Source organism: Chanos chanos, chromosome 9 (genome assembly GCF_902362185.1).
Source record: "Chanos chanos chromosome 9, fChaCha1.1, whole genome shotgun sequence".
Taxonomy (NCBI): Eukaryota; Metazoa; Chordata; class Actinopteri; order Gonorynchiformes; family Chanidae; genus Chanos; species Chanos chanos.
The window spans coordinates 14,551,358-14,579,024 of NC_044503.1; the positions used below are offsets into that span (position 1 = coordinate 14,551,358).

Genomic DNA, 27,667 nt, shown 5'->3' on the forward strand with positions numbered 1-27,667 from the left:
CGCAGCAGGGCAGGGGACAAAACCGATCAATAAAAATCATGTGTATTGGACACAGATCAATGCCGTGTGCAATCACAGTGATAGTAAATTAACAATTTTCTTTTTTGGAGGGAATCCCAAAAACATCAACACATTCAATTCTGGTGCTCATGTCAAAAAATATTTGCTTACTTTTACACATTCAAAGATGACTCCACAAAGAGCTGACCTTGCGTGCCGTCAAGTCAGCGTGACAACACACACACACTCTTCACCACAGTGACACACCACTCAAGACAAGTGCTTCTCACAACGTTCAGACAAGTGATTTACTTCTGTGAGTGAAGCTTCTCACTACATTAAATTACTTACTAAAGCCCATTACTAGCTACTCGCTCCTCCTACATTTCTGATAGATCTCTGGAGTGCAGCTCACATACAACACATAATGCTTTTGAAAATGTGAGCCTGCTAGGTTTGTGATGCCTTGAAGCCATTACGTACCTACAGAATGACAGTCAGAGCAGGGCAAGCGTGTCTTTTTCATACAGAAAGCAGGGTCACTCTTTCTCTCTCTCACAGGACAAGACTTGACTCCCCATGCCAATGTACGCCAGCGAGCCACCGGCTATCTGCTGCTACAGAGCCAAACATGCCGCAGCAAACACACAGGAGAGGGAGGTGAAGAGAGCAAAAAACGGGGCTCTCTGATGCATGAACATGCGCACACAGATACACACATACACACGTATGCACGCACGCACGCACACACACTCACACGTGCTCACACACACACATACACACATACACACGCACACACACACACACACACACACACACACACACACACACACATACGTTGTCTCTGCCGCACGGCGGCCTTGCTGATGCCATAGACTACAGCTGATTGTGAATTCACAACGCTTAAGGAGTGGCTGGCAGTAAATGTGCTGACTCAGAACCCCCCCCCCCCCTCTGCTGTTGGGCCTTAAAATCTGGTAAAGCTAAGTTGAGCACTCAGTTACAACACAGGGAGTACAGACACAGAATTAAGATATCATTTCAGAAAAAAAAGCATGTTCGAGCAAGGGCACACATAATAAACCATGTACCGGTTACCGTAATGCTTCTAATATGAGTTCATTTCCAAGGTTTTGCTCATCACTTACATCTGCGATTACTGTCTTCAGGCGACAGCTTTAGGCAATTACAAGCACTATATTTAATCCCCCTGGCAATCTGTTAGATGAAATATGAGCTGCAGCCCCAGCCTGCATCTGCTGTGGTTAGTGTGAAGGAGGGGAGATTGGACGGTGACAGGGACGGTGCAAATATTGAGCAATCCAGAAGGATGTGATTTGTCCTGGAAAGATGTACATGTCCAGTCAGCCATCAATAGAAAATCATTATTGATGCTGGAGAAAGGGGGCCAGGAATTCACGGTGTAGCCCTCCTCACACAAAACACAACCCAAGAAAACGACAACAAAATCATCATTGGTGTTATAGCAGAAATATTTTAGTGCCTGCCCTTGCCATTCTGCCTATCGCTATGGAACATAAGGCTGGTATGACAGTTGGCTGGTATATCGTGGTTGACTGGTGTGGTGTTTGGCTGGTAATGGTGGTCTCAGATCGGTGCTTGCATGAACTGACACTTCATGTGGTACTGGGAGCTCATTAAGGCCAAAGGCAGTGTAATGAAGGATGCAGAGATGCAGTCATAAAAGGCTTAGTCTGGTATACTCACTGTCTTCCCCTGGACAAGGCATTCCAGGCTCAGGGATACTGGGGAAAACTGAGATAAAGAAAATAAAGAATGAGAGACAGGGGGAGAGAGAGGGGGAGAGAGAGGGAGAGGGACAGAGAGAGAGAGAGAGAGAGAGAGAGAGAGGGAGAGAGAGAGAGAGAGAGAAATAAAGAGAGAGTGTGTTTACGCATCTCTTCTTCTCAGCACTAGACTGACTTTTATTAAGTGGATTTGGGGACTGGGCATACACATGATATTTTAAGTGATTTTGTGGCTTTCCTATGAATGGTGTTGATGAGAAGAAAGGAGTTCAGCTGTGAAACTGCTGAGACATGCTCATTTTTACCATTATCTCACAAACACATTTTTGCAGAATAATGACTTCTCCAATCCTCTATTACGATCTCAGAAACTACCCCTAAAGTGTTGGCAAAGCTCAAGATTTCAGTCTCACTGAAATTTTTACAGCACATTAACAAAAAGTTAGAGGGTAAGGAAGTGTATAAAGATTACAGACAAGATTAAAACAGCTTCTTTATCCATTCAAAACTGCCAGTGAAACCCATCACTGTTTAAATGTTCAGTGCAAACATAATTAGATCTTACGACTGGATAAAATCAAAGGCCAGTCAGTGACATTTTGATGGACAAAGTTTGTGAGATATATTGTTTTAATGAATAGCAAAGAGCCATTGAATTGCTATGGCCATGCTGGTAAGAAAAATATTTGGTTGGTTATACCGCTTGAATAATTTAAACTAGGCTTCAAAATATGAAAACAATTTCAAATGTTAAGAAAATTACCATGGAGGAGGAGTCCTGATCTCCTGGTTCGGTTGTAGATGCGAAATGCTTCCTCCAGCTCCATCTGAGAGGAGATTGTACATGGATCGCCTAAACACACACCCATATATATACACACACACACACGCAAAAGAAAAACATATTTTTCACCTCAAAATTACAAACTCCCAGGCAAATGCATTAAGACTGCACAGTACAGCACAGTAAATCCTTAAGAACAGTCAATCAAACCCTGCACCTTCATCATCAATCCACTTCAGTGTGATAGGTTGCTCCTTGCCAACGCTGCACATCTCCCTCACCTCCTCACAGAGGTCAGGGAAGGTCATGGTTGAATCCAAATCAGAAATCAGCATGTCCCTGTGGACACCCACGCACGCACACACACATGTACATACATGCACACACACACATATGCACATGCATACACACACACACACACACAACCACATACACACAAAGACATACACACATGCAGATACACACATACACAGACACACACGCGCACGTACACAAGCATGTTAAACATTTGAACACATCTGAATGGAGATCTTTTTCTGTCATGCTCATAATAATAAATGACTGGATGATAAAAGCAGAAAACAGAGGGAACTGACTTATTTTAGGGTTCGTTGAATTGCAAGACACATCTCTTTCCACCTCCTTAGAAAACAACAACAAAACAAACAAAAACACTTGGTAAATTTGGCACAATCTTGTGCATGAGACCTCATTGGTAGAGGCCTGTATGCAGAAGACTTAAGCCAGGCACCACACCTCTCACCTGGGTGTTAAAATTTGAGATTGTCTGTTGGAAATGCCCTCTATTGTTTGTCTGAAATGGGTCATCTATTACCCTGCACCTCATAGAACTAAAGCCTTTAAGTTTCTCTGCTACATTTCAATTTCACTTTCTTTTTTAACATACAGTTAACTGGCACTGAAAGCCTTCCTGTAATCGGCATGACATTTCTCTTCGTAAAACAGAAATGAATGTGATGACAACGGCTCACTATTTGCTTATGAGCTCTGCACTATAAGTTTCATTTAAATGTTTGATGGAGAGCAATCTGTCTGAAATAACCGTACAAAAAACAGTACACTTCACCATATTACTACTAAGTGAAATGGAGAGTGATTTGTCTGCAGTAACCATACAGAAACAGTATGGTTCACCATATTACTACTAAGTGAAATGGAGAGTAATTTGTCTGAAATAACTGTACACAAACAGTATGGTTCACTATATTACTACTGAGTGAAATGGAGAGTAATTTGTCTGAAATAACCATACAGAAACAGTATGGTTCACCATATTACTACTGAGTGAAATGGAGAGTAATTTGTCTGAAATAACTGTACACAAACAGTATGCTTCTCCATATTACTACTAAGTGAAATTTGACTCTGATCTCTAGTAATCTGAAACTACCTCATACCCAGTGTGGGTATCACTCCTCATTTTGATAGCGAATAGTCATCGGGTTGGCATCATCCTACTTACACTAGCTCAGTCTTTCAGTTATGTATATATAATATCTTCCTCACATGCCATCTCTTTGTTTTTTGTTGGGGTTTTTTTTTATGAATGCAGATCTGATGGATGGATTTTAACCAGTAATGTATAGACTACACTGTCTTATTTAGATAAGTTCTACAAAGCTGCATGTGTTCTTAAGGGAGCAGTGTGATGTTTATGGTACACAGTGTCGTTTCATAAGCTGCATCTGGTAGAGCACGGAGACTGCTCACAGCTGCTCTTCCACTGCTCTGTCCCACTTTAAGTCTAAAAACAGGATCCAGGGCTGTTTGGGGAGGGGGGGGGACTTATAACGTTTAATAAAATAAAATTTTTAACCCCCCCCCCCCTTCCAAAAAAAGTGAGGCCTAAAAACAAAGTCAGACAAATAACTCATATTTGTTACCCAAATGAAAGATATCTCTAAAAATGCGATTTTTCAGCATTCACACTTCCATAGAGAAAAAAAATTACATGAATTATTCAGAGGGAACAAACCCAGATTTGGTACCTGGTATACACTTCAGGGGAGTATGTTAAAATGTTCCACATTCCCCTCACATCTCTAAAGTAGTATTCTGGGACGTGTAAACCTGAGATCTATTTGCATTTTATGAAACCGTGCTCATCAATATGGTTCCCAAATGTTACTGTTAAAAATCAGGGTCACATCTTAAATGATATCTTTAATTAGTCTGTAAAACAAGTTGTCATCATCCAAAATAAAAATAAAAGAATAGCTCATGTCTTAATTCTGACTCAAAAGTATTGCAAAACTCTCTATGCGTCATGTGAAACATTCTAATGTTTAACTGTTCTGGTTAATGTAACGACACATTCCAATTACACATACACACGTGGATATTGTTTACTCATGGCTAATTGAACTTTTTTGGCAGTCACCTCTGATCTCAATAGGTGATTCCTGGTAGAGTGTGTAAACACGTAAGTGTGTATTCATTGTCAACAACACCCTCAGGCCTAACCCAGATATGCCGTGTGTCACCTCACTGAGCAGATGAGTGAAACCGCACGACAGAAACTGTATAAACTCAGAAAGAGACTGGCTTATCTAGCCTTAGCTACACTTACGTGTCACTTTTTTATGACTTCAGATCAGAGTATCAGGAACGTGAATCAAAAAAAACAACAACAAAAAAACAGATACAATTAAATGTTTAAACTATGCATCATGCTTCAGTCATTTTTTTTTTTCTGTGACATTCCACTGGGAGTGAATTTTGTGACAGCTTGGGTCACAGCGGGCCTGCCCTTCATTGCGGGCACATCCTCTGCCACCGTGCCAAACTGGCACCAGCCCAGCAACACTGCCCACACTTTCAATAGGGGCTTATAGTGAGGGGAGGGGGTCAGGGGGAGGGGGGTTTCGGCATCCGTGCTGTTTAGCAGCCCTCCTCAACTGTAGCAATGGGGTTTGGCAGGAAGAGCTAACCCTCCCATGTTCAAAATTCACAAAAAAAATGTAATTTACATATTGTCTTGGGCAGCATTCAAGTCCAGGTGATTTTCCCTCTGGATGTAACATCGGTGTAAAACTGCCATTTCAGCCGTAAGGTCAAAAGTTCACAGCATAAAACACTTGTTTATGAGAGCAGCTAATGAATGTTGAGTGAAATACGATCTCAGTTTTTAGGGACTTCATTGTGCTTTAATGATCAGATCTCACACTTTCATTTATTACACAGTGGCCCTGAATTCTTACAGTCTAAGCTCTTCTAAATGTTCAGGACTGGAGGGTCTGCAGTAAATAGACACTCCTCCTGTTGTCTGTCTGTTCTGTTATAGTATAGTTAAGAGACAAAACAAAGGTCATTCAGCTGTGGACTGTGGACACTCCTCAGTTCCAGGAAAAAACCTCATCACCATCACACCCACGTATACAGAAGAACAGATTCACTCTTGGTGGATTCAAAGAGAATACTACAAGATCAACAAAAGAAAGGAGCAGGAGAGAGAGAGAGAGAGAGAGAGAGAGAGAGAGAGAAAGAAAGAAAGAAAGAGAGAGAGCAAAAGACAGAGAGAAAGAAAGAAAGAAAGAGAGAGAGAGCAAGAGAGAGAGAGAGGGAGGGAGGGAGGGAGGGAGGGAGAGAGAGAGAGAGAGAGAGAGAGAGAGAGAGAGTCTGGTTAGAATAGTTTAGGGGGATAGGGGCATTTTCTGTTTTCAACCTTTGCAAATATGTTTTACAAATAAATAAACACACATAAACAAACAGAGTTTTACTCTTGGGTAATCAGCATTCATCTTTGCTTTTTTGCTTTCCACTCTTGCCTTTGTGGTGATACTCCTCTAGAATATAATCCTCTTCTGTTGATGCCATATACTTTGAGATATGTGAGATATAAGTGAGATATGTGAGATATAAGTGAGATATGTGGTAAGTTTTTTAGCTGAGATGCATCATCAAGGCGGAGCTGAGGCTTGTTAGAATATCCGGGGCATGAGTAAGACTTCAGGAGAATAGATATGAGGAAGGGATCCTTCTTCCCACTGTTTCTACAACAGAGTAGGTGTCTACGTGTTGCTACACGCTGAGTGTACCAATCAGGAATAGGATCAGAGTTCACCCCGAAGACGATTTTACGATAGCAACAACGCTGGAAGATTACATTGGTTCATTGGTCCATTATGACTTATGGGTTGTGTAGATACAATAATTCATTAAAATGGGATTCTCAATAACTCACCTGAATACTGTTTAAACACACACACACACACACACACACACACATACATATACATATATATATATATGCACACACACACACACACACACATACATATACATATATATATAAATGAGAAAGAGAAAAAATGGAAAGTAGAGAAAGAGAAAGGGCAAGAAATTGATTTGCACCGGTATAGATAACTTGCTTCATATTATCTAAAATCTCCTCAGAACTGTGTGGGTGCTACAAGTGAATTCACAGTAGAGCAGTAACTGTCCCTTTGATTTGGTGAATGCAAAACATTCCTTTGTAATGTCTCTCTAATGAATCTAAATGTGGTACACACAGTAAAGCAACATTATTCCTTTCCTTTCCTTAGAAATGTTAAAGAGCCAGCAGCACATAGAAAGCATGGCTTTGAGAATGACAGCAATCATAATTACACACCTAACTCAGAATGTAATGAATACTGTACTTCTAATAAAAATCCCTTTAAAAAATACACTGTGGTAATCATTACCGTTTTAGTTTATTACAGTTATCAGAGATTACATTTTAAAAAAGCAAGGCCCATTTCAATTTGAGTTAAACTGAGTTTATTGTTTCCGACCTTTAAGTTTTTCTTTACGTAAACAGTCTGAAATGGATACTTAAAATAGTCCAATTGCAGTCTCTCTGAGTAATTAAGCATCCCTGTCAGAGATGTGGGATCTAGACACAAACCAATGAGGCAAAGCGAATATCAGCAAAAATTAAGGGGAACAAACATGGTGGCTCATAACTGGTTGCTAGGCAACTGACTGGATTAGCTTGTCTGCGAGCTACAGGGGCAGCACTCTTCTCCTGTCTCCTTTGTGCCAACCTCCCCCTAAAATATTTTTAGAACGGGAATCACCAAGGCATTTGGAAAGCACCAAAAAAAAAAAAAAAAGAAAGAAAGAAAAGAAAAAGAGGAAGAAGAGGCTGGTCTTATTCTGAGCTCTTTTCACCCCCTAGTGTGAATGTCTCAGGTACTGATCTGCTGGAAACATCTGCTGTGTTTACTTCCCCAGATCATCCAGTGTTTCAAACTCCTGATAAACGTGAGGAACTACATTCTTCAACTGGAAGAAGTGAAATGATGCAGAAAATGACAGAAGTAAACACAAGCACAATTATTTTGTAAGTTAAAAAGATAGAGATACAGACCGTCCTAAAGATAGCCTACAGAGTGCTGAACAGATATCAGTTACATTTTTTATGAATTAAGATAAAGATTGTAAAGCAACTACATATTAGAGCGGTTTTAACGACTTTAACCATCAGACCCAAACTTTGCAATTCTCAAGTCCACAAAGGTCGCCAGATTATGATGTTTTTCTGAAGTCTATCCTAATTGGCCAGAGCAGGTGATGGTCACCTTCACAAAGTCAAACACTGTTATTCATCTGGAAACTACAGTACTATAATAGGCTAAGGATACCAAAGAAACAGAAAAATGCTATGTTTCAGTTCAATTCTGTGGTCATTTCTTGCTCACATTAGACAAATACATCATATTCTTATGATCTTTCTCTCTGTGGTAGAGCTCTCTCTGTAGCTTTGGGCTTTGGCACATGTTGGTTTTAACTGTGGCTCAAACCATCAGGACCAGAAACAATGCAACTTAGAACCATACTAAAAGAACTCTTGACAGCAAAAAGTAACAGTCCCTCTAAACCAACCAATACAATTCATTATTTGGCGGTGCTTGTGTCTAAGCTTATTAGGGGTCTATATTAAAAAGGAAATGATATTTGTATGTAATTATAAAAAGTGGTGTCTTATGGTGAACATGACTGATAACGAGGACCTTCGCGTGCCACGTGTTTAAGTTTTGTAAGACGCATTATTAAAATCTTTAACATGTTTGGAGCAAGAAACAGTGCAGTGTTCATTATGAGCAAAATTAATGCTGTTAAAAAGTCTGTCAAAATCTTTATTATAGGCTACATAAAAAAATCACCATTTGTTCCTTGCGAGGGCTACCGAAATGCTACAGCTATGTAGTGTATTTGTGCAACTGCAGCGGCTGTCAATACATTAATTAAAAAGAAAAAACCTGGAGATGTACTGTTATAATGCTCCAAAATCACCGGTTTGTGCGAGCCTGTATGGTATTGTGTTATGGTATTTACACTGGTAGAACGCGCACGTTGACGTCTTATCAAAGCTAATACTTATCTCCGTAGTTCACCTCAGATATTGTTTAAATAGAAAACCCTTGCCCCATGACTGTAACCTTTACACAGTGATACACAGCCATTATTCGACATAAGCGACAAACAATACGTCGTGGTAACAACAAATGGAAACTAGGCGTGGAGAACATCAATTATGAATAAATGACATTATTTAAATTTGTTACAACCAAGGCAAAACAACTGAATCATTCCATAGTCATCGCTGAGCCAAAAAGTGACCAAAGATCACTGATCGTGTTCGTGAATCAGTTAAAATGATCAATTAGTGTTTAAGTCTGCCCATGATTACCACTAACTTTTCCTTCTGTCCAGTATAGCGGAGTTGTCTCAACGCATTTCAGGAGTGAGGCATTCCGCTATCACTAGAAACCACATTCCATAACTTCAATAACTGCCCTGCCCCTTTTGCCTGGTCGACCGATGGACGGTGCTGGAGTAAGCTACTGCAATGACTCAGGCCCTGTCTAGACTTCTGGGTTTTAGGACCCGATGGCCTAAGAATAATAGTTTTACACACCCTAAAGCTTTTATTTATTTATTTATTTATTTAATGAATGTGTAAAGACAAAAGGGCAACACAATTCAACCTTGAGTTTGGGATCAATGTCAAACAGGTGAACTCAGGTTCAAGCGGCAAGTTTTGGAGTTGTTAAAGAACCAGTGCGTAGGCTGCTTAGTGTCGTTCCCTGAATTATTAAGTCATTCAGTGCCTGAGGCTTAAGAATTCAGCTAGCCGGCGTTTCCGAACCTTCAGGTCTTAAAACGTTTTGTGAGAATCCCGTGTTCAGATAAGTTAACAGACAGGAGAGAGATAACTGGACAATAGGATAGACTAACCTGTGGCCATTACAGTAAGATATTTTTAAGCAACCTGAGACGCAAACAACAGCTTATTGCTCAAGAGACAATTATAAAACGTTAAACCCCAATCTTGCCCTCGAAGAGTTTTGATGTGATTACTTACCCGCCGTAATGCGCCTTTATTTTCACATACTCCGAAGGCAGTTCCATCGCCGTTCCGTTACTTACAGGCATTGTAACTCCAGAGAAGTAGACATTCATTAACTGTAAGCATGCATACAGCTGAACGTCTTCATCCGAAGACGGTTCAAGTTTCCAAAAATCCAACAGTCGTATCGAAAGGTCACTTATAAAAACATCGTGTCATAAAGATTTTCATTGTCGCCATACGAGTAAAGTGTAGTTTGTGTCGACCGAATTCACTCATTCCTTCTGTCAAACTGGAGGACTACGAGCTTTGTGCAGTCCTGGGCATTACACGGCGACGGAGCTTGCCATGGTTACTTACGGGGTGGAAGAGGGAGCGCTTAAGAAAGTCTACTTCCAGGTCTGGATTTGCCTAGTTGAAATCCACCTGTTGGGTGTTACGGCTTCCGTGGGATTGCTTCCGCGGGACTTTTACAGTGTATAGCCTAGACCGTCGCATTCACATGAACTGCGTTTCAACCCAGAAACATTGTTATTATTACTACTACGCGTGCACACAACATAACAATAAGATTTTTTTCATTCAGAGTATTTTTAGCTACTCAGTTTTACTTAGTGTATGAGAAGTCATCATGAAAGCAGAAAAAAGATAAATACAGTAAAACAGAATTCAAGACAAAAAAGCAGGGAATTAAGGCACAAACACAAAAATGTATATTGCATTCAAATTATATTGACATATTACATTAACAATGAGTTAAAAGAGTAACCCCTATTTTATTAATATAGTTTGAATATAACAAGTGAACGGGGACTTATGTCTTAACTATTCATGAAAAGCGATATACTGAACAATCATAGACTTTTTGTTACTTTACACAAGCAAGGTCCAGCTATCAAATTTAGACATACTTTTGTTGTGTACCGCTGAACAAGCCAGTGCTTAGTGCAAATTTTTGCATGTGGTATTGTGTTCGACCACTAGGTGCCACTGTATGTCTTGCCAGGACAGGGAGAGAGTTCGAGCAGTCAGGGGTACAGGCAGGGTTGAGACAGGATACGGCTTTGTGTTGTATTTTATTACCTTGAGAAACGCCATAACTTAAAGGATAAATTACATTGTCTCAATTAGATTCATCAGATGAGACTGGTGACGTGTTGATCGTTCTCGGTGACAAGTCAGAATAAAGCATAGGTTCATAATGATGTCTGTACTAGTACAGCTGACTTAAACAAATATGTCTCCAACAGTTAAAACGTCTGAATTCGCATAATGTGGAAAAACGAAACCTTTCAAACCTTTCAAGAACTGAAACCATTCAAAACTACGGATGGCCTACCTGCCAAATTAAGTGCAACACTCAAGTGTAACAGTAACACGAAAGATAATAAAAGAAGTTGATTCCTCTCAGATTGGTTCTTACATTAATGAGTCTCACCTTGAATTGAATATAAATGCTGTGCAGACCTAGCTGTTCCTTATTTTGGTTGCCATGGCTACAGGAAGAGATTTCAGTGACTGGATGAGAGGGGTAACTGTTAGGGCACGTATGGCAGAAGCTTCCCTTGTGAAAAAGAAGCATAGTTAATTTTATTAGCAGTATATTTGAAGTATCCAAAGAGTAATAAAAGTATGTTTTAAATTAATACATTTCAAGTATTACTTTAGCACACAGTTCTGGAATGCATTTCAGTGACTGTATTTTTGACACTCTGAGGTGATCCTTTAAAAAAGGAACTTTGTTATAATGACTACTTAAGCATGTTTAAATTGAGCTATTGTGTACTCTGCTGAAGTGCACTTTGATGAAATAATTTCCTGATATTAAAGCTTATTTAAACAAATGAAAATGATCAATTTTAGTGTACTGCTAAAACATACATTAAGACACAAAATTTCAATTTCAGTTTAACTTTTAACTTTAGGGATACATACTTACTAAGTCTTTTGTTTGCCTGTTTGGTTTTTTGTTTGGCTGGGGCAAATTTTAACCCAATGTCCAAACAGGTTTAAGTCGTATATTTACATGCTTTACATACAGTGTTACTGATGGAAAGTTTTTGCTTAATGCATTTTTTCCATTCACGTTTTACTCTATTCATGTCATACATACAGTCAAATTCTACTACTGAATGCATTTGTAGTGCATTTTATTGGAAGCAAAGCAGGTAAAAAGGTGGTCTTTAGATGGCAGTGTACTTAATTGCCATTATATTGTTCCTAATTGTAACACCAAAAAGACAATGGATTTGAGCAGTGATTCAGTCTACTGTATATTAACATACTATGTACATCTATGTACGTGTACTAAATTACTCAAAAGGGAGTAGATGTAGTGTGTTGGGGGTAGATGTAATCTAGACTTTGTGCTGTGTTGATTAATTTGTGTGATAGCTGAACGTTATCTGTGCACTGGGAATGTAACTGTTCTTGCAAATGATGTACCTCCCCTCCTACTTTACTATCAGGTAAGTGCGTTACTCTCCAGTGGTTAGTTCTATTAAATAATAAGCAAGTTGTCAGTAAAAGCAAATACTGTGTTGGCATTTATAGACATTTGCCATATTTATGTAAGTGTGACTATTAAAAGAACACCGTGGGAAACCACATTTGCAACACATATCTTGGGTGTACACTTCATAAGCTTAAGAACATATGTGTGTCCTGCTTAAGTGGTACCTAATTACATTTTTAGGAGTCTTCCGTGACCTTTAAATGTAATGCAAATACTATTAATTTGTAGTTCAGTATATATACCATTTTTTAACACTTCCAAAAACTATTTTGAAAGAGCACTACAACGGCACTGAAGTACATATTGTTTAGTGCTACTTAAGTGTCCCAAAATAACATGTTAAAGTAACATTTAGTGTATTTGATTTGTATTAGAATTTTAATAAATAAAACTTTAATATACTTAAGTTCGAATAAGTTGTAATAGTACATAGTTAATAGTTAATAGTACATTTAGTACACACTGAAGTGCAATTAAAATGTGGGCACTAATAGCAGACTTCTTAAAAGAAATGCACTTCTCCGAGATACACTGTAGTACACTTTTTTCCACAAGGGTTCATTGGGCCCAACTTGCTCTTGTTTCATTAAAAGCACCAGCTAAAGTTATTTTGACATTAAAATGTTACGGGAAAGTCATCATTAACAAGGGTCAACCTGCAACTGAAAGCGTATTCTCAAAAATCTGTGTGCATTGGTTCAAGATGCACAGAGAAACAGGTAAGCAACTCTTCTGTCATCTGACTACAAATGTCAGTCCAAGGCCCATACAGACAGTTTCATCAAAATGATCTATCAGGCTTTGTAGAGTTTCATAATGAGGGATAGTGTGATCACCTTGAAGTGCATGAATTCCTTATTACACACAGTAATTACCATACAAAATTAAAGTAGTGCAGAGAATACAGACAGTGGTCTATGTCATAAGTCAATATTCACCCTCTTCTCAACAGCCAGATTAGTGTACTCATGAAACTCACCAAAATCAACCTATAGACCAAAGTACTTGTTTTTTTTTGTTGTTGTTGTTTTTTTTTTACAATGAGTAATACATTTTCATTGTATGGTTTAGGTCCATTTTTTCAGTTTATGCATGCTTAAGATGTCCTGACCACTTCTGAGGGCCCACAATCCTGTTAAGATACTTCATGGTAGTGTTTCCTTTATTTCGGCAGCTATTCCTGCGTTTAAAGTCATACTGCCAAGTATGCAATGTCAAACTTTGCATATGCTGGATGAACTATTCTATAAGAGTTCACACATATGCTTGTGTGTTTGTAGTCTTTCATTATAGATTTGTATTGTAGCCTCCCCAGGTTTTGTCTTATCTCTGGATATTTTCCAAAAGATTAACTCAAGTGAGAAATTATGTAAATCTCTGTCACTAGTTTCCTTCCTCAGGCCGTTATCTAAGCAAGTGGCTTAATGGCTCAGGTCTTTATGTTAACTTGGACAGATGGATGATAAATGGATGAATTACAATCACCAGCCATTTACAATCCTATTTCATGAAGAATTCTTTATCAACATCTCAAAAACTTGATAAATATAACTATAATTATAATTTAATGACTAAAACTCCCATTATGTGGAGGCTAATATACATGTTAGCATTAGCACTTTCTCTCTAATGTCAAGGTTACATGTAAAAAAAATCCAGTTCAGTACTATGTGGTGAAAGTCACTGTAAGTCATTTCAGAAAGATGTAACTATACAAGCCTTAAAAAAGAACATGTTTAGTATGTTCTTTATTTCTTATTCACATTTTAAAATGATTACCAGACCATCAATATGATTACCAGTGATTACCAGACCATTAATATTGGAATGTTCTACTGGACGCTTCTGATAATGATAAACATCATTCTACACTCAGTGGCTAGTTTATTAGGTATGACACAATGAAAATGGATCACTCCTTTGAAGGTGAAAGTGACATTGTTTTTAAGTGATTCATTTTTTATTAAGTTAACAGTGAAAAGGAGAGTCTGGGTACTCAAGTTTCTTGCAGAGAAATATAAGAACTATTTTTCTACGTTACTAGTGCCATCAGTGTAAAGAATTAGAAGTAATTAGAGAGATCTGTCACACATCAAATCACTGACAACCCCTATAAGTTGTGAGAAGAAAAATTAAGCACATGTAATAGTAATTAATGTATCACACACTTTGAGTGTGCAGACGACAGCCTGGAGATCAGATCCCTTTCTTCATTTTGCAGTTCTTTCATTTATACACTAGATGTCGCCATTGAAGGGACAATTATCAAACGTGGTTGCAGACACAAGAACCTTGAAAAATTGATTTCAGGGACCCCGTCTGCCATGAAAAAAGTGCATTGTAGGTTCCTGCACGAAAAGACTGCAAGTCCCAGGAGGAGGGAGGGTCACTCTCGAGGGGAAAAAATCATACATTTCCAGGAGATTATGGATCACTCGTGACAGTCAAGGATGGGAGATTGATTTCCGGGGAAAATCACAGAACTTCTGAGAAACCTGAGATGTCTGTAATAGTGAGCGAATGAGTCAGTTAAGCATTTTCTGGATTTAACCCTGTTAGTAACTATCACAGAGTCCTTACTTTAACCTTTCTCATTCTATATTAGCATGATAAAGTAAACATGTCTGTCAAATTTCAAATAAGAGGCTTTATACTTCTTTTTAGAAGGTGGTGGATGAAGCATACATAATTATTTTACTTATTCATTTTTCATAAATCATACATTTTCATAAATTTCATGAATCTATATGAGTACAATGCAGTAGTGTAATTGCTCAGAAAGTACAAATTAAATCATATATTTTAATTAGATTTTGTTTTTAATCTCAGTACTTTGTATATTCTTGTAATGTGATGAAACCCCATCTGGAGAGACCATATTAATTTCAGCATGAAATATTCCACATAAAGTACAGATCCATTGTCTGCTTGTTTTTTTTGTTGTTGTTGTTGTTTTGTTTTGGGGTTTTTTACACCATTAAGTCAAAAACCAGGAACCTGAAAAACTTCTTTTCCAGTGAAAGCATTTTGTAAGGCCTCCAGATTCTATCATGCATTCACTGCTTTTAACACCATGAACACATAGCACAGGTTTACCCTGTACAGGGATGTTTAAACCTGTAAAGCACATGTAAAGGCAACGCTTTAACTGATCATGTCCACTAGATGGCAGGTGTACGACAGAAAATTAGTTGCACTTTTTAACTCGATGCATAACTGCATTGCACTTTTCCTTTAAACTACAGGGTACTGTATTGTTTAAATTATTTAAAATATATTTTATAAATGTAAACAACATATTATAGCTATTATTTCAAATATACAAACCAAATAACTTTCAGGTGGAAAAACAAAAACAATATTCCTCCAAAACATCTCCCTGAAAAAGAAAACGATTTGGTAAAAGGAAGGAAAAGAAAGTACAGAAGAATATTGTAATGATCGTAAGCTGATGTGCATAAAGAACACTATAGGTACTTACACAGTGAGTTTAGTGTGAAAGTACCTCATGAGATCTCTCACACACACAATGCCAATGACCCACATATTCATAGTATTTAGTGTTGACAGACAGAGACCTGTTGATGGGCTAGAGATGTTTTAGTGCTCGACTATAATCAAGATTACTTCAAACTAAACATGCCTGAGAAAGAATAGGATGTTTCATCTTTTTGAATTAAAAGTTCTTTATTTTGAATAAGCTCTAATATTTTTGGTCCAAGACATCTCAAAAACATTATCATTACAACCCAGTAAGCATACACAGTCTTGTCAAGAAATCATTGGACTATTGTCCTTTTTTGCCAGTATTTCTACAGGCAAATAGTCTTCAGTTTCAGTTTTCTGTTGAACTCGTAGACTGGTTCAGCTGTTAACTGACAAAAGAAACCCCATTTTAGTGTCTTTACATTACAGGTAGAGGGCGCACATTAGGCCAATGCTAAAAACTTTTAATGAGGGGGTTTAAAAAATGCGCATCATGCTAAACAAACAAACAAAAGAACAAACAAACAAATAAGTAAGTAAATAAATAAATAAAGCTTGCATACTGCTCTGTTTCCACCCACCTTACATCTGATCAGTGAGGCTTGCTATTGCCCAGGTATAAGCACCAAGAATAAGTTGCATTTTAAAATCCTCAAATCCCAAACAATACCTTCTCCATACCCTCTCCCTGTGCTATGCCTATGTTCATCAGTTTCAGAACTTATATTTTGAGAATTTCTTTAAAAAAAAAAAAAGATAATAATAATATAATTAATAATTGTCACTTCCAATAATTTAATTAAAGGAAACTTGATAAATTCACCAAGAAAGATTAGGCAGGAACATGCCATGTTTTATATTACTCTCAATGCCTGGTAACTGATTTGGGGTTGTTGTTTATTTGCTTGTTTGTAGTAGGTAGTTTCTGAGGAGTGCTCCAGAGAGAAGTGGCTACACTAACACTTTTACAGACAGAACATAGTTTTGTATCAACAAGGCTACGGTTAGAAAGCCACAGCAACCAACCTGGATGGTGTTCAAGTTGTCATAATGAAATTTGATGAAACTGGGCAAGCTGAGGTCAGAAAATACGGTGGAAAACCAAAAAGCTGTCTGCATATGATAAACAGTATCTTACTGTTACGGGTTCCATGTTGTGGGACTGCCGCAACAGATGTTAGGATCCTGATAATACAGGGAATAAATAATTAGAGATGGTTTCACCTCACGAAATCCTCCGGAATAATCACTTTATCTGACATTTTTTTCAGCAAGTGCAACAAATGTGACCACACATAGTGGGCGTCACATTACAAAGCACTTCCTAACGGACAGAAATCAAGTGAAACATTCACTCAATATGTGAACAGTCAGTACAAATCCGATTTATGTGCATATCCGATTGGAATCCGATCGTATGTAGCAAATCTGAACAGGCAAGATTCACAGATCCGATTTTTACAAATCCGTTTCAACCTACATTTTTGTAAATCCATTTAGGTCTGACTGCTCTGATTAGATTTTAGGTGCTTTCTTTTTACGTTTGTGACTTTTGACGCCACTTAAAGTTCACGTGTACATCAAACGTACAGGAAACATGGTAGTTTGGTGGGGGAGGGAGCTATTGATGAGCGGTTGTAGGTCGTTGGTAAGTGATACCGGCGGTGACGGCTGCAGGAGATGAAGTGGAAAGCCTCTTCTGTCTCTGACGCTGTCTCATTGGTTTTTTTTTATAAAACTTGCGCTGCAGCTCCACATTGCCAGGATGTAAATAGCAAGCCCATTTTATTACCCTCCACTTTAGTTTGTTTACGTCAACTACTTGTACTTTCAGGCACCATGTTGTTACTGTAGCAACCAATGTGAATAAGACAGAATAGGAGGATAGCCACCCAGACACACAGATCAGATCATAATGGAACAGTCAATCAGGAAGATCGGATTGTGTTAGCCAGTGGTGCAGGAAGTGCTCAAACACTGTACTTACGTAAAAGTACAAATAAACAGACAAGAATGTACTCTAGTAAAAGTACCACATTAACCTTTTTACTTGAGTAAAAGTAAGTAAGTACCTGCTTTTAAATATACTTAAAGTATTAAAAGTAAAAGTACTTGCTGAATGTATTCCCTAATGCAATGGTCTACAATATCATTAAGTGTGTCTACTGTATGTATATTTTGTTTAATACATCAATACTATGGGCTGTGCCATTTTAATTAACAATGCTGCAGATGATGCTACTGATAACACTGGCAAACAATCTCTTATCAATTATTTGAAAGGTTATTGTTTTTATTGTGTTTACCCTCTGTGACACAGTTCACACTTGGACTGAGAATCAGAATTTCAGGGGTGACCTGCAGAGTTAAATGCCATTAAGCAAAATAAGAAAGAGGACAGATTATACCTTTGAAAGTTTTTATTTAACTGTAAATAAAACCAAACACAATATAACACAATACAAAACCGTTGTGTTATATTGACTGCAGTAAACACATTCAAGTCAAAGTTGTCTGCCTGAAAAAAGGGGCATTAAACACACCTAACAAAGGAATAGGCACTGATCCTAACACAGGATTTCAACATATTATCTATTACAAAATCTATACTTTTGCCAGACTGTTCTTACAGGATATGGAAATTTGGTTTGGATCAATATAAGCGTGCCAAGTAGGGTTGACAGTCTGACTTTTAAATTCCATTTTAGTGTAATTAAGACAAAGGTATCTTTAAAGTAATTACTACGATGTTAATTCTGTCATTCTATAATACCAACTAATTTTAAACCTTGACTGTGAAGGAGCACAGGGCTAAAGAGCCCCTAGCTACACAAGCAACATAACCACTGCTGTTCCCGGGATCTGGAATCCAAGCAAACACCCAGGACCAAGACTACATTGCGTTAGCAACATGCATGTGTTACTTGCCAGTTAACGCTAGATTATAATAATTTAATCGTGTTTACTTGTTGCTAATGGTGCATTTGGACAAGAGGCTAGCTAAGGTTACATAAGACTTCACTAACCTAAATTAATTTAACATGCAAAAGTCAGGTAGCGTTAAGCAACCTAATTTACCTCAGTTTCTTCAAATTTGACGGCGAATTTTTGAAAGCTAATACCTAGTGTTTTCAAGGGGGGCAAAGATGGCACCGGAATCTCCATGAATCATTTTTAGAACCGGTTATCTCAAACAACTCGCATGTCTAATGGCTGAATCTTCGTAGTGGCCTCTCTCGAATCCATTTTGGGTGTTTTATTACCGGTTAGTGCTGCTGCTGATGCTGCTGCTGTGGGCGCGCCCCGCTCTTGTTGAAGGAGGGTCTAAACTTATCTGCCCGCTTTGATTGGTTCAGTGAACCAATTCCCCTCTCGCCATTGAGTACTTTAAAACTAATAAACAAACAAAAAACGCAACGTGACTGTAACGTGTAACGCAACGCATTGTAGAAATGTAGTGGAGTAGAAAGTATAGATACTTCCTGTAAAATGTAGTGGAGTAAAAGTCATAAGTACCCACAACTAAATCTACTTAAGTAAAGTACAGATACATGAAAAATGTACATAAGTACAGTAACGAAGTACTTGTACTTCGTTACATCCCACCACTGCTGTTAGCCATGCAATAAATCGGCCCTGTGTACACCTTGCATGAAGATTCGATTTTGGTGATCTGATCACAAGTGGACAGCTCTAAGTACATACGTTTACACCTGGCTTTAGAATCCATGTCTCGAGTGACCACTTGAGTTTGGATCTAACCCCTCTATATGCAAATAAGCACCTAAATCATTTTCCAGCACCTTACTCCATTCATTGAATTTCACTTTTGCTTTTTCGATTGGGGACAGTGTCTATGATATGTGAGATGTCAGACTAATTTGGTGATCACTGATGGCTGTTTTGGGACATTAAGGCATTAAGGTGTTTCCTTATAATGGGTGCCAATGGAGAGGAAAACGATAATGACCGTACTCCTAGGATTTCGATTATGATTTTTGACAGGAGGAGGCATATCTGACCAGAGATGTCCGAAAGAAATTTGGTGATCATAGATCGCAGTTTTGGATCAAAATCACTAAAATCCATAAAATGGACGCCCATTTTAAGGAAACAGCTTAGCGTGCCTTAATGCCCCAAAAAAGGGATCTGTGATCACCACATTTGTCTGACATCTCACAATTCATAAGCACTATCTCCAATCAAAAAATCAAAACTGAAATTCAATGAAAGGGGTGACCTGTTGGAAATGATTTATGTGTTTATTTGCATATAGAGCAGGAAGTCAGATCCAATCTCAAGTGGTCACTGAGACACGGATTCTAAAGCCAGGTGTGGACATACTACTTAGAGCTGTCCACTTGTGATCGGATCACCAAAATTGGATCTTCATGCAAGATGTAAAGAGGGCCAATGGAGAGGAGAACGCTTAACTTAAGATAAGGACCATACCCCTAGGATTTCAATTTTGATTTTTTGATAGAAGGAGACGTTTCTGACAAGAGATGTCCAAGAGAAATTTGGTGGTCATTGATCACAGTTTTTGGAACATTAAGCCACGTTAAGCTTTTTTATGTTAAACGTTGTTGTTTTTAATCTGCGGGAGGCATCAATACACTTCCCGTGCAAAGTCTGTCAGAAATTAAAAGAAGAAGAAGAAGAAATCAAAACAGTATCCATATTGCTTATTGTTGTTGTTGCCTGTTGCCCCATTATGACACGGTTGAGCTAATGTGTACATATGCGAATGAGTTCCTACTTCCGCATAAGCAGAGGACGTCAGCTGAGTAGGCGGTCGTTCAATGTGGTCGAGTTCGCATTTGCATTTACACTACTATAAGAATGTGGTCATATGGGTCCAGACCACCTCCGAATGTAGTCTGAGTGATCGGATCTCGAAGTGACCTGAATGCACATTGGATGCGTTTACACCTGTACTTTTGAGCTGTTCACTTGTGATCGGATCTCCAAAATCGGATCTTGATGCAAGGTGTAAACAGGGCCAGTGTGAACCTAGCCTTTGATTTCAGTTTAGTTTTAGTTAGTTTCATAAGTTCATGAGTATTTTTATTTTTATTTTGAGGAATTGACTAGTTTTAATTTAGTTTTTACTTAGTTTTAGTGTTAGTTTTAGTTTTCAGGTATTATGAGGAAAGCCTTGATTTATAGAAGCTGAACAAGGAATAAAGAAAACCAAATTAGATGTTGGGCATCAATGTTTTTAAAAGTGTTGAAAATAATAAACAGGCACGACGATGACTTAAGGTAGCTCTTTTGTCTTTATTGAACAAAAGGTAGAGTATACAGCAAAAGCAGAGAGGAGGTCATCAGAGGCACCCAGACAGAGTCTTGATGGTGGAAGACTAGACTACAAGGTCTCTCACACACACAGATATACCCGTGCAGCCAAGGGCCTTTGACCGTGACGCCCATAGATAATGAGAACTTTCTAAAACTGTGGGGCAGATGTGTGAGAGCTTGGTTGATAAACCAGTGCTTAAGTGAGAGAAGACAAATGCATGTCTGTAACATAAGATGAAAGAGTATGTCCACACATCCCATTCACTTAACAAGATATATACCTGTGATCGTGTTTTACCACTACACCTCCCTAAGAGACCAAAGAGGTTTGGTGATGGTCAAAGTATTCAGCTAGGCCCCACAGAGATGAAAGGGAAAACGAAACTGATTTTACCTGCACTTCGTTTTAGTTTGTGCGGCATTGTTTATTGTAGTTTTTATTTAGTCTTCGTCTTTTTGAAAACGGTCGTTTTTATTTTTTATTTCAGTTAACAAAATTATTTTTTCATTGCTAGTTTTAGTTTTAGTCTTAGTTTTCGTTAACTATAATAACCCTGGTCTGAAGGCCCTGAGAAGAACTTTACGTGTTTAAGAACTTCCGCAGGGTTGTGATTCCAGTGAACTCTATCACTCTCAAACACGCTGTGGTTACAGTTAACTGTAGTACGTGCTATGTGTCACTTTCTCTTTCTTCCGTGGTTATTACATGTTGCAGCTGGAGTCAGAGCTGCAAACTGGATATGGTGATGTCTTGTTTTACTTTGTGTTAATAATTCTTGCTCATCCTAATCCTGTTTAATAAACTTTTGAAAACTGGTTATTGTTTTTATCATTTATTTGATATCCTGCGGAGTACCCTCTTCATCTCACGTTCTTAAGAAGGATGTGTAGTCTCTGGCCTCTACACGCTGATTGTCAAACATATGTTTCGTAATGGATTAAAACACTATTGTAACTGCCTTCATTTTTACATTTTTAAAATTACTGTTCATTTAATTACTCACATGATCGTTTTGTTTCCGTCTCTAAAAGTTTCGACCCAAGTTCTTTTTGTGCTGACGCGAATTATGGCATATTCAGTTGTTTAAATGGGTCATGATATTATGATTTGAAAACATGAAAATGATACTATCAGCTGATGTTTCAAAATTTCGCCTTGTGAGCGCTATGCTCTTCTGCATGTAAACACAGTACATGCTTACACTCGATACTTTCGGTTGTAGTAGGTCAAGGGACTGAAGTTACTGGTTGGCTGGGCGTGGTTCAGAAAACCGCACAACGGTGAGCAAAACAATGATGTTGTTGTTAAAATTCTTCAAGCGACGTGGAGCAAGAGCAAACACAATCTTACGAATATGTCCCAGGGCTTCTTGGGGCCATAAGTAGCACCAAAAGCTTTGCAAAAGTGGGTTACCGGTACTTTAAAGTGAGACTTCAAAAGAGCGGATTGTATGGAATCCTTACCTTGTAAATGAAGTAAGCGACACCGAGACTTTTCTTGGTTTTAATTAACGGTTCAAAATAGCGTTTTGGTTACAGTTTGGACTGTTTTATACAGGAGCGTATTGTTGCCACGCCAGGAAAAGAAAAATGAATCAGTATCACGTTATAACGTTAAAAGTTTAGTGTGATAACAAGATGTTTTTAACGTCTTAATAAAATATTTTCGCGTCTTAACGAGATATTTTCGCGTTATTACAACATACATACTTATCACGATATGACAAGAAAGTTTTCTTGCTATAATAATAGGCTATACCATTTATCTTATGATGTGAAACACTGCATGTGAAAACATGATAACTTATACTATTACAACATGAAACGTTTCACGTTACAATATCATTTATATTGTTAGGCTATAACTTGAAACTAATGTTTGAATGAGTAAACGGAGTGCGGAGAACGGATAAAATGAGGAACATAAGGCTCATTTACGCGATTTGATTAAGTTCTACTTGAGTCATGGCGAGATTCTGTTGTTATTGAGCACTGTTGTTATTAATGGATGATGTTGCAATAAGTATGCGTATACTAAGAGGGATTTTAAAATGCATGAAGCTGTAAATCTCAGCTGTGGGGTATCCGTGTTTTGGGCCATGTTATCATGTTATAACAACAGGCTATAAGTTATCACGCGGGCAACAATGGCATGAAGGTGTGCATGTCCCTGATCTCCGGTTGTAAGGTAACACGTGTACAAGGGGAATTACAGACCTCTAGCAGGCTTATAACAAGCCGTCATGTGATCACGACCATTTAAAGATTACATTTCGTATTTGCCTTTTTTTTTCGTATTCAAATAAATAAAACACGTAAAAACAGCACATTAAACTTAACATTTGCAACTGATGGTATTTAACCTTCTGAAAACGCTTGTGTGTGTGTGTGTGTACGCACATATTTCAAAATAAACTGAAATAAAACTGGGCACTGCCAGAATGAATGTGTTGGGAAAGTTGCATATTGTAGAATTACAAGGGTCCGAACTTAAATTACATCCAAGAAACTCACTCAAAGTAATTATTTAGTCTGAGCAGGAGCAGGAAGAGCAGGAAGCTCATGTTTTTCTGGGTTGTTTTTTTGTTTTTTTGATAGGGCAGCAACAAAAATATTTGTAATTTTGTTATCTGATCATTCTGTGATTACACATTTGTATCACATTAAATGAAGAGAACAAAATATACTTTTTAGACATTACATTTATTTGTCACTTTTTCATACATTCCTTTACTGTATTATATTAACAAATTCCATAACTTTATCTGTATGTAATTCATAAATATATTCTATGAAACAATGCTTAACTGATTGGTTTGTGATCTCTGCATGAAATATGAATATGTATAAGAAATGTGTATTGCTTAATAATTAAAAAAAAGTGTTGTACAGTAAGGAAAATAATGTTTTAAAAGTACTCTATGTACTTTTGTCACAGCCTGCACCTCATCTTTGGACTTTTAGTTTGAAATGTCTTGTGCTCCTGTTCCGTGTGTGTTTCAACCCCTCACCTGATCCTGTTTGTTCCATTTATTAACCTCGTTCTCCCCTTGTTAATTTGCTCCAATCATGTTTGCCCTGTTTAGTTCTCCTCTTGTATTTAAGCCCTTGTGTTTGCCCTGTCCTTTGTCTATTGTTGTTTGTGTTTGAACACTCTGTTAGGCTGCACCTTTTTGTTACTGGTTTTTGTTCCTGTTTGCATCTGTTTATTTATTGACATTTTGTAAGTGAAGTCCTCCTATTTTGTCACCACCCTCCTTGTGTCTTGCGCTTGGGTCCACCACCACTCCACGCCTGACAACTTTACTCTAGTTTTGTGTTTGTGTTCAAGGGTGTAAAACTGAAGTAAAAATTTAAATTTTGAGGAGCTACATGCGTGCTACGTACTACAAATATGCCCTATCATACTCAATCATTCCAGGCAATGATAAGGTTTGTGTTAAAATGTCAGACATGAACAGAGTTGACAGACAAACTGATGACTTTACATTTTCTCATGAACCATTTATTTATGCCCTCAAGCAGATTTGCTTGAATTTTGAAAGTGCATTGGTTGATGTAAAGAAGTCGGCATTGCTTTTTGCTTAGTCACTTCGTTTCAACTCTTTTGAAGCCTGCAGCTTAACCTGTGTTTAACCTGGTTTTATTTTTGTTAGAGGGAATATCTTAATCCCAGCAGAATACTCTTCCAACCATGAAAAGCTTCACCGCAGAGAATGCTGTTTTCATATTGAGAAGATATCATGTAACAGCAATAGTTCTGTTTCACTGCATTCCACCCTCCTCTACTCCATGTGCAATAGCTGAATATGAAGTGGATGGGGAATGTTGTCCCATGTGTTCCCCTGGTGAGCCAGTGTAAACCATCTCTATCAGTTTTAACAAGTAGAATAGTCCAAATCAAAGTGTTACCGTTATTACCATGTAAAAAAAGAAATCTCATTTTACCACTTTAGGTGAAATAAGAGAGAAAACACTAGATCCAGTTTATTTCACAGAGATTTTACATATGATACAGTAGGCTAATGTAATTTTATACAAGAAATTAGGGTTTTTTTTGTTTTGTTAAAAATGTATAATATATATATAATATAGATCTTTTTCAAGTAAGTGTAACAGTGTCCAATGAAAAAAAACTATGTCTTTATGATGTCTGTTATGTGTTTCAGGCCAATACGTGTCCAAGCATTGCACGGAATACAGTAGTACATCCTGTGTGGAGTGTCCTGTATCAACTTTCATTGATAAACCAAGTGGCCGAAATAATTGCATGCTTTGTGCAATCTGTGATTCAAGTATGTCTCCTAATTAATGATATGCATTTCTCAGTTGTAAGACCTGATCTGGCATAATGTTATCGTCACACAAATTATGTGTCTTTCTTAGGAAATGGTTTAAGAATAAAGGAGGAGTGCATCTCCATTTCAGACACCATTTGCGAACCACTTGAAGGAAATTACTGTATTGAGAAAATCGAACACACCTGTAAACATGCTGTTGAACATTCAAAGTGCAAACCTGGGCAGTACATCACACAAAGAGGTATGTGTCTATGTACTACGTTTGGTTAGAGATTCTGTGCTCGTGCTAACAGTTAACTGTATTTGTTTAATTGGCGAAATCATTGTAATGCTCTATATTATGTTTTAGATGTTTATTTGCTTGTCTGTGGATCCATGGGTCTATTGGGGGAGTGAGGAGCAAGTAAGACTGAAGGTTTGCCAAATTTGTGGGGCATGACGACTCCACAAAGATGAATTAACACTGAATAGAAGTTCTGTGTGACTGTGTAACTGCTCCAAACTCAACCTTAAATAATCTTCAGTCTTGTATGCTTCTGTGACAATAATCCTTAAGAAAAAAAGGGCAAATTATAGTGAGAGACTGCATAAATTGTAGTCGTAGCCCAGTAAAAGTTGTTGAAATTTTACATTTTAAGCTGAATACATATTTGCCTTACATATTTTCCATATTTTATTGCAGTGACTGTAGAAATGCAATATGGCCTGTAATGTCTGACATTGTAGTACAAAAAAACTTGTGTAGGAACAGCAGCTACAGATACTGTATGTGGTGACTGTGTTGGTGAAACATATTCAGATGGTTCATTCACTTCCTGTCAGCCACACACACAGTGAGTATACAGTAGAAATCTTTGTGCTGACTATTCAAAATCAATTCAGCAGCACAATTAGTTATGATTATATATTTTTAAATTACTTTATATCTTACAGATGTCAGCTTAAGGGACTTAAGGAAATAAGGCCTGGAACTAATTCATCAGATGCCGAATGTGAAGAAAGAAGTACAGTTCCTTTCAAACTTGCCCTCTCAGCTGGCATTGTTGTTTTTCTACTTGGAGTGGGAGCAGGCATCCTCATATATTTTAAAATAACAAGAAAATTTCCAATTCTAGGTAAGTTAAATATCCCATAGTACATCAAAACATTTATGATGATGAGCAAATGTCTATGTTTAAAATCACACAGGTAATGAGTTATATTTCATAACTGGTTAAAATATTAGTAAGAATCCATTACAGCAGCTGACTGAGCTGATGTGTTGTGGAAATGATAAGTGACATTCTGGACTTATTTCCCTGTTTCACTTTTCATGCTAGATTGACTCAGGAACATCATCCAGAAACCTATGCCTCATCTGCTGTTTGTCAGCTAATGACCTTTTCCTCCTTTCCCTTTCTGTCCTCTCATATCTTTGTCACCGTATAGAGTTCATTGCTCTCAGGACATCAGGAGGGCCAGGATGAAGTTTAGATCAGGATGAAGTTTAGATCAAGCTGAAGAACATGCATATGGTAAGTTGTAGTCTTTGTTCTTTTAGTGCCAAATGCTAACAGTTTTTGTGTACTAGGTGATTTTTGAATTAGTTTGTACTATTTCATTCACGGGCCTACAACATCGAGTGGCTCCTGACTGACAGACAGTGGTATCCAGTTGCCAGGCATGGATGACTAGCGACTTACAGTACATTCTGGTCATGAAAGTTTCTGACTTGCCACAATAACTCAACCGATTGTAGATCCCAGCTGAGTCCTAGACTTTGCAGAAGAGGAAATGGATCCACACTAAGGTCCAAGTCCTAAAGGTCTCTAGCTTGATCTTCAGGGTGAGAAGCAGGGACATGCAAATCTTCGCGCTATTGTTGCCCGGACAATGGCCCATTTGCCCTCTTTTGGCCAAGCTGCCCCTCTGAAGGATTTTGATAGCTGGGATTAGCCATTTGTAGCACTAGTACATTGTTGTTGAAGTTGGACCAAATTAAATCTGCATTTTATTTTGGTTAAAATTATTAGTTATGCACAAGACGGGACCAGCGGTACATACACACGAGTTTCATCATAGTTATTGTGGACAAGAGTGATATTAGTAAGAGAATTCCTGATTGGTTGGGATAGACTCTGTGGCTTACATGCATTATGTAGCCTACTTAGTTCA

The 27,667-nt window shown here is 37.9% G+C and overlaps 2 protein-coding genes across 3 annotated transcripts in view; one reads left to right on the top strand and one right to left on the bottom strand.

Annotated features, from left to right (window-relative positions):
* Nucleotides 1-9,996, bottom strand: part of prkcz (protein kinase C, zeta) — a 79,088-nt gene extending 69,092 nt beyond the window's left edge. For both annotated transcript variants that reach the window (XM_030784502.1, XM_030784501.1), the window contains exons 1-4: nt 9,926-9,996; nt 2,771-2,892; nt 2,533-2,622; nt 1,729-1,776 (exon numbers count right to left, since the gene is read on the bottom strand). In XM_030784502.1, coding sequence (XP_030640362.1) covers nt 1,729-1,776; nt 2,533-2,622; nt 2,771-2,892; nt 9,926-9,996 — 331 coding nt within the window. The remainder of the gene's footprint in view (nt 1-1,728; nt 1,777-2,532; nt 2,623-2,770; nt 2,893-9,925) is intronic.
* A 14,910-nt stretch (nt 9,997-24,906) lies between these two features.
* Nucleotides 24,907-26,979, top strand: LOC115821406 (tumor necrosis factor receptor superfamily member 14-like). The gene is made up of 6 exons (XM_030785235.1): nt 24,907-25,060; nt 25,382-25,507; nt 25,599-25,754; nt 26,259-26,346; nt 26,447-26,628; nt 26,942-26,979. The coding sequence occupies exons 1-6, from the start codon at nt 24,907-24,909 to the stop codon at nt 26,977-26,979; spliced, it is 744 nt and encodes a 247-aa protein (XP_030641095.1).
* The last annotated feature ends 688 nt before the right edge of the window (nt 26,980-27,667 follow it).

Excerpts from the sequence above, each read along its gene's own strand:
- LOC115821406 (XM_030785235.1), top strand. The coding sequence starts at position 24,907 with ATGAAAAGCTTCACCGCAGAGAATGCTGTTTTCATATTGAGAAGATAT. Across the intron at positions 26,347-26,446 it reads TCCTGTCAGCCACACACACA|ATGTCAGCTTAAGGGACTTA; the intron begins GTGAGTATACAG and ends TATATCTTACAG. Across the intron at positions 26,629-26,941 it reads AAGAAAATTTCCAATTCTAG|AGTTCATTGCTCTCAGGACA; the intron begins GTAAGTTAAATA and ends GTCACCGTATAG.